This window comes from Vanessa cardui, chromosome 25 (genome assembly GCF_905220365.1).
Source record: "Vanessa cardui chromosome 25, ilVanCard2.1, whole genome shotgun sequence".
Taxonomy (NCBI): domain Eukaryota; kingdom Metazoa; phylum Arthropoda; class Insecta; order Lepidoptera; family Nymphalidae; genus Vanessa; species Vanessa cardui.
This window is the reverse complement of record NC_061147.1, coordinates 9099657-9115168: the sequence shown is the minus strand read 5'-3', so window position 1 is coordinate 9115168 and position 15512 is coordinate 9099657. Positions and strand designations below refer to the sequence as shown.

The following is a 15512-nucleotide window of genomic DNA, read 5'->3' as shown; positions in this document are numbered from 1 at the left end:
TACAATTTATGTCGTTATATTTTCAGAAACAAGATGCAATATGCCGGTAAAAACGTTGAATTCAACATGCACAAGGAAGGTAACGCAGTAGACACAGGACGTGGTCAGTACAGCGCGGAGCTTGTTCTACCTGACGAGCGCTGCCTCAGCTTCAACGTTGATAGAGAACTGTCTGTTAAGGATAACGTAAGTTTAAAAAACAGCTAAATAATACCAATTGATGATGATCCATGTTTGGTTATTTCTCTATTTGAAGACAACCCTTGTGGGCCTATTAAAGATACAAGAAATTAAACAGCTAATATCTCAAGAAGTACATTAATGATGACGTAACCAACATCCAGTATCTGAGCAAAGGTCATCATCAGCGTCTCAAAAAATATGTGATAAATTGTTTAATTCCCAAAATATTTTCTTCTTGGATATCATAATTTAATAAAATATGTCCATCGTTTTGTATGGTATGTATAAAATTTAATAACTTGGCATAATTTTAGATTTACAACGGCCACGCCGAAGCTGTGTTCTCTGATGCGCCGAAACGCGGAGGACCTGCCTCGACCATCTCTTACAAGGCCAAAGTAACGAAGACCAACATAAACGACGAGATCATCGATTTCGATGCTCAAATCGAGATGCGTCTCAAGGATGGCAAGAACCTGCTCAACACCATCTCTTTCAAGAACACTCCTAAAGGAGACAAGTCAGACATGGCCTTCAAGGTAAATACTTTTTTTAGAAAATCAAATAACATCTTTATATAAATCCAAACTCAGTTCGACTAGATATAAATACTTTTATTTTAACATAATAGGTTCAATCGGCACAATTACAAGTTGTACAATCAATCACCCTTAATTTTTAAGATAACCAACGAAACTTGGATTTTGACCACCGACAGCTCTTCTGTTTTCTTCTTTTTGTCATCCTGTCACGTCATAATGTATTCAGTCATCCAACTGGTCAGCTGAGCTAAGTAGGCTTTCTCAACCAGCCAACCACGATGCCATAGACATCACCATCTAATCAGAATAACATAAATAAAAATCATCACAATCTTATTACTATTGAAGACAACGATCAGTGTTCTTCATCTATTTCATTTAAGTTTATTTTTTTCTTTTTAATTTAGCTTTATCTAATCTTATATGCATATTTCAGGGTGAAATCAGTGGTAACATGTTGCCAAAGAAAGCCATTGTGGAAGCAACTTCATCTTACACTGATGTGAAGCAATTAGACGATAAGTACAGAGTCAAAGCCAGCTACGGAGATGACCTTGCAATGGAACTCGTAGGCGGCTACCAAATGCAATGGCCTGAGAAGGGAGAAAAGAAGTAAGTTTTATATTGAACAAAAATATGGATAGTACAGAGATTTAGAAATTTGTTTGAAATGCTTATTCTGTGAGAAGAAAACTGATAAATCAAGCTTTGATTTTGATATATTAAAGGATACAAGCATAAAAGTAACAAATCATTTTAAGAGTTTAATACAAAGTTACCTGAATAACAGCAATATGAATCGTTTGAAACTCATAATCATTTTAAAGTCAATAATCATTTCTACATAACAGCAACATAAAATTATTGAAACTCATAATTATTTTTAAGTCAATAATTATTCCTACCAACGACATCTAATGTGAAATTTCATTTGTTTCCAGAATTATGGACGATTACACACTATCAGTACGTCTGCCCTTCGAAAAAGCCCACGATATCAAATGGATATCGAAATTATTGTTCCTCCAGCCTGAGAATAAGGCAGCTGAGGTAATATTATTTTTTCTTTCATCTTTTAATATAAACCTATTGTCGACCTCCGTGGTCGAATTGTGTGCACCGGGTTTCATAGGTATACAGTCCGAGGTTCCATTCCCGGCCGAGTCGATACAGAAGAAGTTCATTAGTTTTCTATTTTGCCAAGACAACATAAAAACCTAGGTATTTGTGCTACCGTCATTACTTCTGATTTTCCATAACACGAGTGCTTTAGCTACTTACATTGGGATTAGAGTAATGTATGCGATGTTATCCAATATTTTAAAATAAAAACAATATTATTAACCTTATTTGGAATATTGTCAGCAAAAATAGATCAAGTAAAGATGCTTCGTTAATACGAAAGTATTCTAATATATTCTTATTCATTTCATAGATCACAGTAATCGAATCTGTTCAAATCAACGCCGACCTTTACAAATTCGAATCAAACGGCAAGTACGATGAGAAGAACGGTAACACCAAACTGAAGGTCATTGTTCCCCACGTCGACCCCATCATCATTGACTCCAGTTACAAGGTTGATCTGTCAAGTAAGTAAAATAAATTCCTATTACACCCTTTCTGGTTTTAATTCTCACAAGCATGAGTTCTACATGTTATCGAATAATCTATTTCATTTTGAATAATAAACAATAACATCTAAATATTGATACAAAATTAATAATCCCTCGATCAAATTCGATATTGTACAGTCAGAGTAAGAAAACCTTCGTCTGGTTTCAAATTCATTCCTTTATCAAGTCTTAAACTCTTAGTACCTTTTGGATCTAAACATCAAATCATTGCGACGCAATATGTCATTTTCGATCGGTAAAGCAGATTATCCCTCATACTGAGCACGCGAAAATAGACCTTAAGGTGACGAACCTTTTCTTACCCCGAATGTACATTGAGAATTAATGCAACCAAAGTAAAGAAAATTGTTTACTTACAAATATATATTTTTAATAGAAGAGAAATCGTCTGGTGTCTTCGATGTAAAGACTCAGTATGGCAAAGGAAAAGTGACAACCGTCTCAGTCCAAGGAGTTTCGTCGGAGAAGGAGGTTGAATTCAAGATACTTGCGAACTGCCCGCATATTGAAAACATTAAGAAATTTGAACTCGACCTTAACGCTAAGGTAATATTAAGAAGAAAGTAACATATAATTGCTATTCTAAGCCTGTTTCTGTGTCAACGTTTTAATCATGCCAATATCTATGATTTTCCAGAACCCATCACCCGACACATACAACGCAGTCCTGACCATTGCTGCGGACTCACGCACATACCGTGCTGACGCACTCGTGGTACAGTCTGCCTCTCAACCATTACTGGACTTGAAGTACACCAGTCCTTCCACGCCCAAACCCACCAGGTATGATAAAGCAATCAGATATGTATGTACATTGTATCCTTCTATTTGAAGATTTGTATTATTTTGGTTACATTGTTACAATGTTAACATTTATATAATGTACCTTTGATTTCAGGCTATTCTTCAAGGGTACATCACTCCGCACGACCCAAGGCCGTATGGAAATGAAGGTGGAGAACTTCAGGAACTTCGACCTTGACTCGACATTTGAGGCCAACTTTGATAAGGACTTGATTGTCAAGTACCAGGCCAACGCTGAGAGCCTCGGCTTGAAGAACTACCAGATTGACATCTCGAGCAAGGACGCCGGAAGCGGCAAGCGACTTGAATTCCATGCCGTTAACGATGGCAAGAACGTACTTAGTGGCAGGTGCGCATAGGACTCTTATATAACTTGTAAAAAATATATTAGATTTAACAAACATTTTGTTAATTTAAATATATATTGTCTAGTATATATCCATTTCAATTACGTCACAATGTCTACAATAACCTTTGTTCTACAGCACATCGTTTATCAGCAAACAAGAAGGACCAAAAACCATCATCGAAGGTTCTGGAACATTGAAGATCAAGGAAGAGCAGAAACCCGCTAACTTCAAGTATATCCGCACTGTGCTCACTGAAGGCAACGAACAAGGTGTAGAGGTAAGTCCGCAACCAACTCTCTACTCTTAATTTTACACTTGGATCCAAATATTTGGCCTCAAATCCAATAATAAACACCTCAAAATTGTGAATTTAATTTGAATAGCTTGTGTTTGAAATAAAACTTTATTAAAATAGCTGCTTGTGTCGTATACCAGGTGTGTGTGTATCCATAAGGATATACTTCGAACATTCTCCTGAAATGACCAAAATTTTGACCAGCAGTGCAATAGTCACCGAACTGCCAATGTAATTATTACAACCTATAACATAACAGATCTAAAGACTTTTTGAAATCCTTAGACTTTCATCAACGTGGCATTCGGAGAACGCAACCACGTGGCTGAGTCACGCATCACCAACCTCGAATACAAGACATCATACGTGTACTGTGAAGAGAAAAAGCAATGCGCGCACGCTGAACTCAACGCGAAGTTTGTTACCAACAGTGAGTAGAGTCTACTATATCCATATATCATTTCAAAATTACAAATGTCAGAATAGAAACACTCGATCTTCGTAATTTCGTGTAATTGTAACTCAATGTGTTACAGCATAAAATTATATATATTTTGATTTTGACGCTCGTGATTTTGAAGGTCATCTGACATATAGTTTTGGTAGTAAATTTCAGTCTCTAGTCTTATACCTTATTCGACAATGTTAGGAAGCAACGAAACGATAACATTGCCACACACTGAATCTCCTACAAATATGTTTTCTAAACGTAAACTAATAATAAACCTTTGTTTCTAGAACCCGGAGTATTGCAACACCAGTTTAACATGGGTCTGGATCTCCGCAAACTCGGCCTCGCTACAGAATTCGGTCTGCAAATCGCCAACGAATTCTCTGACAAGAACTTCCCTCAATACGACATGAACTTACACGTCAACCGGGAGAGCGAGAAGATCCACTTCCACGTGTACAGTCAGCCAGAGCATGGCAGTAAGTATTACAGTGATTTTTTTATTTCCAGCTTAAAATTTGATACGCTAATTTCGACCTTATTTAGTATGCATTCCAACTGTCTCAATTGAAATTTGTTTAACTATTATAATATTTTTTCATAATGGTTATTACCATACTAATTTTAATAAAATTTTATACCTGTTATGCCTAGGACTATGAAAGGTAAATTCTCCCATGTTTCCCCAGAATTCCCAGCGGGTATCGTGCTCTCGTTCCCACAAAGAGTTATCGCCGTGGAATCCCTTGTTCAGTACCCCACTGACAAAACTCTACCATTCCCCGTTCGTGGTGAAATCAACATGTACCCTGACAAGAACCGCCCCCAGACCAAGACTGGCTTCAGATTCAACTTCGATGCTTCTGGAAATGAGCAGCAAGGAGAAGCCTCCGGTTTGATCGGCTTCAGCCACCCTAAGATTGGCAAGGTTAGTTCCAAATCACTTTGAAAATATTTATTATGCAACTAATGCAAAATTAGAGCGATCAATACCTCCTGCAATTGATGCAAGATGTAGTGAATAGTTTGATTGATAACTATAATTTGTTCAAGCTTTTTATAATACTACTTGCAGAAAAAATAAAGATTGTTGAAAATAATAATAATATATTTTCATAATAATGAAGCAATAAGATTCTTAATAAATACCAAAGCGTTATATGTTTATTATAAAACATTGTATTTCAAACTGTGTTGTTTTAACAGGAAGCGCTCGTTAAATTCCAAGGATCCATGAAGAGGCCCAACAGCAACACCATCAAGATTGAAACCTCCAGCGTCATCTCACACTCCTGTCTTGGAAAGGTACTTACCACTTATTCGACATATCCTATCAATGAAATTCCCATACGAGCTTGGATTAGACTAAGAACGATTCCAATTTTCTTTTATGAGATAAATTTAAATACACTTTAAAATATATCTTCTTGTTGTTTGCCTTTTTCTTAATACTGATTTGTATTCCTTTTAGGACCGTGAATCAAAATTCCTCTTGGAAGTCAACCCTGTGCACATCAAATTAATGGTTAGTAAACTTCAGTACTTAATAATTTTTGATACATAATTCTGCCTAAACAACATTATAATAGTATTTATTCCATACAGATCGACACCCCAGTTGTAAAGGTCATCGACTTGGAAGGTTCAGCGACCATGAAAGATAACCTCCAACAAGGAGACTTGAAATTCAGCTTACTCCAGGGCAAACCTGTCCAAGTATACGCAGTTGTCAAGGACTTCCAATACTACGAATTCACAACTGGCTACAGTGGTAAGAATTATTTACACACTTCACCAGATTGAGAAAAAAACATACTGAATTACTCTTTGGACCTTAGTGATAAGAGTCTGATGACAAAGCCCAATATAAATATTTTATAACAGATTATTTATCGCAACTGTTCTTCACAAATAACTAACGGCCATCTGCATTTGTTTTCTTCAGATGAATCTGAACGTAAATTATCCGTCATCGGTCACCTCAACCCGGAGAAGCGTGTTGACATCTCAGTGGACATTTCTCTAGCGGGACAAAAGAAGAACATCGGACATGGAGCTATCTTCCTTGAAAATAACGTCGTTAAGACCGATTATGGTGTATCCAAGGATAACTTCAATTACTTCGTGGTAAGAATCCTTGTTAGAATTTATGATAGCCTCTCCTAGCCAATTAATGTTTTGATTCTTGTGGTCTCAGGTATAAATCCTAAGTCAGACCATATAAATATGTATGTTTTCATGTCAAAATCTTAACAAGACTACAAGTACAAGAAATAGGAAATAGTAAGTGCTACATTTTGGTGCACAAGTAAAACCATTGTTCCTACCTTTGATAACTCTTCGATTTTTACTCTGTTGCACAATTGAAATGATCATGAGGATAAGGATTATAATATCTTCAGCGCATTATTTATGTGCCCATTTCATTAGAAGCAGTTCAATAAAATTAAAATTCACATATAGATCGTTAATATTACCAGTAAAAGTAATCACTATTATTTTACAGAACGCACTTAGAAAGGACATCAGTACACTACAAACCCGTATCAACGAGCTCGGTGAGAAAACAAGCGCCGACTTCAAACAGATCATGAAGCGCGTCGAGCCTACCTACAAGAAGATTGAACAAGCATACAAAGAGGACCTCGAGAAACTCATGAATGAAATTGCAAACGACAAGTCTCTGAAGGAAATTTCTGAAACTCTGTAAGTCAACAGTTATATTTGCATTGCATTTCCTAAACACAAAGATATACTTTATACAATTCTTAATACCATAACGTATAATAGATCAGTCTAAACAATATAGATTAGACTAGAGTAAATATTCTTTAGTTAAATAGATTGATTTATGATTTTCCATTTTCAGGCACACTCTCGTTAAAATCGTTGCCAAGATGATCGATGATGTTATCCATGTGTTCAAACCCTTCGCTGATAAGATCGTTGAAACCATCACTGACCTTTCCAAGAAGATCGTTGAAATGTACGAGAAAGAGGTCTGTATCGAACATTTTGATTCATAAGTATCACCTTTAAAAACATAGCAAACTACTAGTAGGAACTAATTATTAAAACGTCGTAACTTAGTATCATCATTATACTAAATAAAAAACATACATAAACGTCACACAAAACTAATTTCAGAAGACATTGATAAAGCTTTTTTATTAGTGGATATAATATGCTCTTCTCTTCTATGTGTTTTAGCTTCAGTGATTTTTTACATTATTTTATCTATGTGTGAGTCATATCAGTTAAAATACTATTCTCTTTAAACTAAATTCGATTCTTGTATTCGTAGTTGGAGCCTCAATTCAAGCAGATCTGGTCGAACCTTGGTGCTGTAGTGCGCGAATACACCGACGGCCTCATTGACGCGGCTGCTCACTTCTCCGCCATCATCCTCGACTTCTTCGAACGCCATAAGCCTGAATTACAAGAGCTTGCTGAAATATTCACCTCGATCTTCAAAGGTAACATAATCAATAGAAAGATAATAAAAACAAAATGTGTTTACCAAAATTCTTTTTAGCAGTTATAAACTAGTTACCTTACACAAAGAAAATGTATTGGTGTAGTCATTCACATTTTATTATTCAATTATTAAGTATCCTTGTTAATAATACTCTTATTATTTCAGACTTGACTCGCATCATCGTTGCTCAGCTCAAGGAATGGCGCGCGAAATCTGCGCAATTCTTCACTGACTTAACGACACAGATCAAGGAAATGCCAATCATTACACTTATCAAAGAGAAGGTAAATTTTCTTATAAGCCTTAAAATTCATACATTTCAGTTTGAGACGAAAATATTGCCAACCAATATGTTGGAATGAGATAGCAATAATTCATCTCCAGTCTGATAAAATTTTAATTTGTGTATTAAATAATTAGCATCGTCATATTTCCACATCTCTCTACAGTGGCAAGAGCTAGCAGTTCCTGAGCAGTTCTTAGGACTTATTCAGGAAGCTACACGTGCACTCCGCTCCGTACTCCCGACTGAAGAGGCCAAGCAGTTCTTGGATGCACTTACCAACTACATGAACAAGGTAATATACCTTTATAAAAATTGTGCATACATTTTTGAAATAAATATAAAATAAATAAATAAATATGAGACAATATCACATACATTACTCTGATCCCAATGTAAGTAGCTGAAGCACTTGTGTTATGGAAATCAGAAGTAACAAATCAAATCAAATCAAAATAAACTTTATTCAAGTAGGCTTTACAAGCACTTTTGAATCGTCATTTTACAATTAAGTGAAGCTACCACCGGTTCGGAAAGTAGATTCTACCGAGAAGAACCGGCAAGAAACTCAGTAGTTACTCTTTTTTAACATTTAAAAAATACAAAGTCATGTTAATTGAATACAATTATTTAAATTAATATTAATATAACGACGGTACCATAAATTTAATATTAGTAATTCTTCAATTTGAATCAAATATTATAAGACCAATTTTTTTTTACAGAAAATAAGACAAGAGAAATGCGATGACAAGGCAGAGTTGAAGGTTGTTTACGAGAAGCTGATATCGGCTGTTTCGTCAATGGTACAGTTCGTGCGCACACACCTCGGACAGTTTGGCGTGACTTACCCAGTCATCACTGACGTAAGTAATCAAACAAACATAAATATTTCCAGCCATAAAATAGCTAGAACACGTGGATCTTGATTGGAAATTGTGTATATTTAAGTCATCTTGGAACTATGGAGGACTTTTTTTAAGTATATTGAAATAATCTGCAATACAGACAAAAACAGGCCTTCACCTAGAAATGGGTCATAGAATACAGGATCGTAGAATACAGTTATTAAAACATACTTATATTAAAATTTTGAAGAATTTAATGCCATATTTTTTAGTATGATAGTTATTGGATATTTAGGTTCACTTAACTTTATAGATTCATGGTAAAAGATCAAACCAAGAGATCATATGATTCCCAAAAGGTTATTGACATTAAATTTATTTACGTAACTAAATAAAGTATTTCTAACATCTTTAGTTTTCTTAGAATTCATATTGATAATTTTTTTCTATTCAACAGGCTAGATTACCAGGACTGTCGCCAATTTCAATCCCATCATTCAGAGGTTCAGCAGCATGGAGCTTCATCACTCAGCTGATCCACGGCGACTTCCCAGATCCATTGACCGTTTTCAAGACCTACAGACCACGTAGCTTGAACCCACTTGATGAAATACCCGCTAAACGTAAGTAAACTAACCAAAAACCAAAAAAGTTTTATTTTTGGATTTTAAAAATATAATTTCCCGAGAATGTTTACTAGACTTGAAAAATTATTCAATTGTCAAAAGGGACAAACAGCTATTAGAATATCAAAATAGTAGTTTTTGTCTAAATAAAGGTCTACATTAAGTTATTATGACATCTTATAATTTTTAAGATTCATTTTAAAGAGTAACAACTCTGACAGACATTTCACTGTTTCATGTACCCAAAACAGTCAAATTTACAAAGACGATTTGGTTTCAACGTCACAGATCTTCCATAACTGTATGTAATTTCTTGCAGTGAGAGCCGTGATCGTCAACGGTCAGCACATCTTCACATTCGACGGCCGCCACCTCACGTTCCCGGGCACCTGCCGCTACGTGCTCGTCCACGATCACGTCGACCGTAACTTCACGCTCATGATGCAACTCGCCAACGGCAGCCCCAAGTCTCTCATCCTGGAAGACAAGAGTGGTGTCACAATCGAGCTGAAAGAAAACGGACAGGTTTGTCACATTTATATAACTAAATGTACTTAGTGAAATGCTACTAAATCTCATGGTTTCAAATCTAATCACAATGTTGATGCAAAACCTTTATCAGATCACATGATTTATGAAATCGAATCCAATATAAGTTTTCTTAATAAACGAGTTATCTAAAGATATTCTTTCTGATTGGAAAATTTTAATTTTACTTAATAAACATTTAAGTATGGAATTATTTGAAGCATTTTTATTAAGACTAAATTTTCTTGGCAGGTTGCTCTCAATGGCGGTGCTCACGGTTACCCAGTTATGGAAAAGGACGTGTTTGCGTTCCGTCAGGCCAACGGTCGTGTTGGACTTGGCTCGCTGTACGGACTCATGGCCTACTGTACATCTAAACTTGAGGTGAGTGCCAACATGAACATAACATGAATATAAGATTTTACCAAGACTATTTGATACTATACAGTTCAGTGACTAAAAGAGCAGATGTATTTTATTGATGACGTGCAAAATTTTTACAATATAATTCTGATTTGTAACATATTTAATTTGATTAATAGGTGTGCTACATTGAAGTATCTGGTTTCTACCTCGGCAAACTCCGCGGTCTTCTCGGAGACGGCAACAACGAACCTTTCGACGATTTCAGAATGCCCAACGGAAAGGTATAATAATAATAATAATATCTTGTCAAAGTAACTTGATTGATGGTTTTTAACGGCACTTATAACTCACGATAAATATATCAATTCCCACAGATTACAACATCAGAGAGCGACTTCGGAAATGCATACAGGCTAGCCAGCAGCTGCCCTCAAGTCAAGGCCCCAGAACACTCTCACCACCAGATGCACCAGGCGCTGCCACCAGCATGCGAGACAGTCTTCGGAGGCATGTCACCGCTTAGGCCACTGGCGCTCTTCCTGGATATGATGCCATTCAGGTATTTAGCGTTACATCTCATTCAACACTGTATTTTGAAAATTCTTGTGCTTTTATACATCTACTTCGATGAAGAATATTTTGATTTTGATACTGAACTCGTAACAGAACTGTGGACAGAGGATTGTGTATTCAGTGAGTTAATATAATTCAGCGTATAGTTATTAACGATGTCCCTTGATACCGTACTCGTAACAAAGTGTGGACAGAGGATTATGTATTCAGTAAGTTCATATAATTCAGCGTATAGTTATTAACGATGTACCCCCCCCCCCCCTCAGACAAGCGTGCGTGCACGCGTGCTCAGGCTCAGACGCGGCGGCGCTGCAACAGGCGTGCGACCTGGCCCGCGGTTACGCGGCGCTGGCGCTGTCGGGCGCGCTGCCGGCCGCGCTGCCGCCGCAGTGCGTGCGCTGCAGCGACACCGACGCTCCACGCGAGGTTGGCGACATCTACGAGGTCAAGCTGCCCGGCAAACAGGCCGACATCGTCATCTCCGTTGAAGTCACCGCTGTGAGTGTTTTTGATAACTGTCTCATCATCAATCTCTAAGATTTATTTCACCCAACACGAACTAGGTGAAATTTGCTACTTTTTCCGATGATTGTTGATTTCCTAACAGTGTTCCTTATATTTGCATTGAACAAGAAACATATAGTGAAAGCCTTTAAAATTGTATCAGTAACTGATTTGTACTTTAAAAAACTTAGGGTGTAATTTTCTTATAATACCCCCACATACCATAAAAATAATCATGGTAATTAACATAAAAAAATACCTATTTTAACCCAGGATAACGAGAAGAACTACAAGGACATAGTTGTACCATTGGTATCTCAGCTGATCGACTCATTGAAGGCCAAGCGCATCACCGACGTCAAAGTGTTCCTCGTTGGAGTCACCTCCAAATTCCCGTACCCCATCCTCTACGACACTGACTGTAAGTACACAGGCAAATTGTTTCCACTGGCAAAATAAGGGTTATATGCCTTCTTTATTATTATCTCGCTGGTAAATAACTAATTCGTTCAACTTTGCATCGGTAAAAAGTCTCCCCAGAAGTCGTTTTATTATAATTTATAGTAAATATATTTGTTATAATAACCCCTTGTTAATAAAATATTAAAATTATTAAATTATGATAATAGTATGTACAAATGGCTTACTAAAATTGTGATCTTTATTAATAATGACGAATTGAATGAAATCGTGGCAAACCTGAAGTACAAAAATACAAACTATCATCCTGTTATCAGTATCATCGAGTTGAACTATAATTGCAATTTTTAGTTTATTACACCATATTAGTATTAGGAATATCAATAAAAATAACATTTATTCAGAATTAACACCGATTTTCTTTATCCTACAGTGAGGCTTAAGAGCGCTAAAGTACAATTTGATGACGCTAGCCGATACAACAAAATCAGCCCAATCGACTTACGCAATCCCCAAGCCAATACCTATGAACAACGTATCGTGGAAGTCTTGAACACCATCAAGACCCAGCTCGGTAAGTTACTCTCTACAAATCATTTATTATATGTAAAAATCACCTAAGACTATCAAAACCAACACCAAGTATATGAAGCCGTTAGATCTGCCCCTGAGCACTTTCCAATGGTGTCAGATTAACCATCCTACAAGTTTGAATGCGTGCGTTTATAGACATACTTATTACTTTTTTGATATGTTTTAAGTAGATAGCTTGAGAATCGCCATCGTGACCAAAATCACTCCAAAAGTCAACATTAGTTTTGAATTAATTTTCTCCTTTTTTGATTTAATATAATCTCTTACTTGATCTTGTATATCTATTATAATTAATTTTGAAATATCCAAACTAAATTGTAACTATTTTACTCGAAACAATAGGTCTCCACAATGTGATGGTCACATACCAGTCCATCTTCGACCTGCCCCTGAGACCAGGTGCAGTCAAGCACTACATCAGCTCCATCGGCAGCAGATGCGAACCTCAAGCCTTCTTCGTAAGTATTAAGGATAATCGAACTTGTTCAATACTTCAACATTTTATTCACCAAATAATAGACCGACATCTCTTAACAAATTCAATGCAGAACGAGGTCTAATGTGCCTCATTTGTCTCCTTGCGGTGTGGCTAAAAAGACATACATTTCTCTGTCTTGCAGGGGCCGTAACATCTATTTGATAAATTGTAGGAAAGTTATAAATATATTTATATGATGCCTAATGAAAACCGAAAGCAATGGTGAACCTACTTGGTACACCGTATATGGGTACTCTTTGAGAACATTTTCTTCAGTAAAGAAATTCGATCACATCACATTTTCCATTTAACTGTTGATTTAAGTATTTTATGGGTAATAAAAACATTATTACTTTTCGATTTTTGAATTTTTGAATCCGGAAATTACGAACACTATTAATACAATCAACAGTAAACCTGACGAAATATATTGTATTACAGATAAGCACACTGCGTTCAGTAGTGTACAGCGAAATGTTCAAGAACATCGGACTAACTCACACTCTCATCGCCAACACACCTGATCTCAAGATTGGCGGAGGCAAACAAGTCAACCAAGTTGTTGGTAAGTTTACGGAAAAAATAATAACCATACTAGAAAAAGAGAATATTAGACTCAGCTAAAATTGACTAAAATTTAAATTAAATCTTGAAATGATCTTTAATTTTATTGACGATAATTTTATTTCACCAGGCTTCTCAAGCAACGGAGTGCTGATGCTGGGAGACAAGAAACCGAAGGACACTGAATCTCTGAGAGCGTCACTGGTGGTCGGACATGATGACGGATGCATTGAATTCTCTCAAGAAGTAAGAAAAACTATAGTCAATTATCAGATCATTAATTTCAGTGACCTATACTTATGCCAAAGATAAATTCTAACAAATATTTATTACTTTCAATAGCAATATGTGTTTTTAACTGACTTTCCAATTTACTCTCAAATTTTTAAATTTGATGAAATACAAAAAAAAGGTACAATATTATTATTGTACACTGGCCTATGTTGATTGAGGATCAATATTTTCCTAAACACCCAACAACTCAAAAGTACATAAATCTTACAAATTTTGTGTAATTAAACCAATTTTTCATTTCCAGATGGATGGTTACACAATGTCAGCCAGCAACTTCCATGAAATGAATCCAGCTCAGCAGAAGCAGTTCATCCAGACTGCTGCCGCTTCCATCACTGGCAGACTCTTACACGAGAGCATCGTCCAGGAATGCACGTGCACTTACGTCGATCCCTTCAGGGTCCGCTCCGTGTGCGTCACAAAGGACAGGAAGGAAACTGTAAGTTTATCAGCGAATATTCATCAGAATCAAAATTTCTGATGCATTCTTAAAATCCAGATCAAAATTACATCTAGCTACTCCTGCTATTGCTACTTTACTAATGTCATATAGCTAGAAAGCCTTTTCTTGTCTTGAACGTTGAAACTTGACACTTTCAAAACCTATAAAGTCTCTTCACTTTGGATAATTTAAAAACTCAGTGAAAGTTTCTTAGATTTGACGTCACTATCTTCGAAACATATCCATAAATTCTATTCAGAGGGAAAATTGGTTACAAATAGCTAAATCAAAATTTCAAGAGATTTTACTGATGATACCATATTTTGTTAATTCCAGGCTCGCAGACGAAAGTAAGCCATCGAATCCACCACCCATCTGTGATCCTTCGTGCCACATCAACCAAATACTCTTAGTTTTACATTAACAGACTCAGTAAAATGATTAAATAATTTAAAGATAATTTTAGGCGAACAAACTGGGATATTTAAGATAACAATTGTGTCCAAGTTTGCAGCCTAGTGGAATGAGCCTGTTGTCAATTTTAGACTTTCTGTTTTATTAATAGTTTATTTATGAGACGCCGACCATAAAGGTTTTAATCAATCGCTGTATTAAAACGTTAACACTAATAAAGATATATTATTTACTAATTGGTTTTATTGTAATACTATTTTCAACAGCATATGATTCATTTTTATTATTAAAAAATCATCAGCATCTTATAGAATAAATATTAAAACATCATTATACAACAAAACAGCCTGTAAATTACCTACTGCTGGCCTAAGGCCTCCTCTTCCATCAAGGAAGACGCGCCACCACGCTGTTCCAATGCGGGTTGGTGGAATGCACATTTGGCAGAATTTCGATGAAATTAGACACATGCAGGTTTCCTCACGTTGTTTTCCTTCACCGCAGAGCACGAGATGAATTATAAACACAAATTAAGCACATATATATATAGCGGTGCTTGACTGGGTTTGAAGCCGAAATCATCGATTAAGATGCACGCGTTCTAACCACTGGGCCATCTCGACTATATACATATGTATATGTTTGTTTATTATTTATATTTAAATTAGTAGTCGCCTTCGGCTTCGTTCGCGTTTCTTGGTTGTCATGTGTTAGTCAGAAATATGGTTTATTGGAGTTCAAGTTAGCTTCGTACTAAAAATTCATCAAATTTGGTTCAGCGGTTTGGCTGTGAAAGAGCAATAGACAGACAGACTTACTTTCGCATTTATGATATTAA

General features: G+C 36.1%; 1 protein-coding gene across 1 annotated transcript in view; it reads left to right on the top strand.

The window, feature by feature from the left end:
- Window positions 1–14906, top strand: part of LOC124540432 (apolipophorins) — a 33043-nt gene extending 18137 nt beyond the window's left edge. The window contains exons 25-59 of the mRNA XM_047117987.1: window positions 27–186; window positions 498–722; window positions 1162–1337; window positions 1667–1775; window positions 2161–2317; window positions 2739–2908; window positions 3000–3145; window positions 3261–3515; window positions 3652–3793; window positions 4097–4241; window positions 4550–4741; window positions 4952–5190; window positions 5469–5567; window positions 5734–5787; window positions 5868–6033; window positions 6208–6389; window positions 6769–6968; window positions 7132–7261; window positions 7567–7738; window positions 7906–8024; window positions 8190–8318; window positions 8749–8889; window positions 9329–9494; window positions 9817–10022; window positions 10278–10409; window positions 10568–10672; window positions 10766–10950; window positions 11231–11462; window positions 11742–11889; window positions 12322–12462; window positions 12825–12940; window positions 13402–13525; window positions 13655–13770; window positions 14063–14257; window positions 14597–14906. Coding sequence (XP_046973943.1) covers window positions 27–186; window positions 498–722; window positions 1162–1337; window positions 1667–1775; window positions 2161–2317; window positions 2739–2908; window positions 3000–3145; window positions 3261–3515; window positions 3652–3793; window positions 4097–4241; window positions 4550–4741; window positions 4952–5190; window positions 5469–5567; window positions 5734–5787; window positions 5868–6033; window positions 6208–6389; window positions 6769–6968; window positions 7132–7261; window positions 7567–7738; window positions 7906–8024; window positions 8190–8318; window positions 8749–8889; window positions 9329–9494; window positions 9817–10022; window positions 10278–10409; window positions 10568–10672; window positions 10766–10950; window positions 11231–11462; window positions 11742–11889; window positions 12322–12462; window positions 12825–12940; window positions 13402–13525; window positions 13655–13770; window positions 14063–14257; window positions 14597–14614 — 5392 coding nt within the window. The 3' untranslated portion in view covers window positions 14615–14906. The remainder of the gene's footprint in view (window positions 1–26; window positions 187–497; window positions 723–1161; window positions 1338–1666; window positions 1776–2160; window positions 2318–2738; window positions 2909–2999; window positions 3146–3260; window positions 3516–3651; window positions 3794–4096; window positions 4242–4549; window positions 4742–4951; window positions 5191–5468; window positions 5568–5733; window positions 5788–5867; window positions 6034–6207; window positions 6390–6768; window positions 6969–7131; window positions 7262–7566; window positions 7739–7905; window positions 8025–8189; window positions 8319–8748; window positions 8890–9328; window positions 9495–9816; window positions 10023–10277; window positions 10410–10567; window positions 10673–10765; window positions 10951–11230; window positions 11463–11741; window positions 11890–12321; window positions 12463–12824; window positions 12941–13401; window positions 13526–13654; window positions 13771–14062; window positions 14258–14596) is intronic.
- Window positions 14907–15512: the final 606 nt, after the last annotated feature.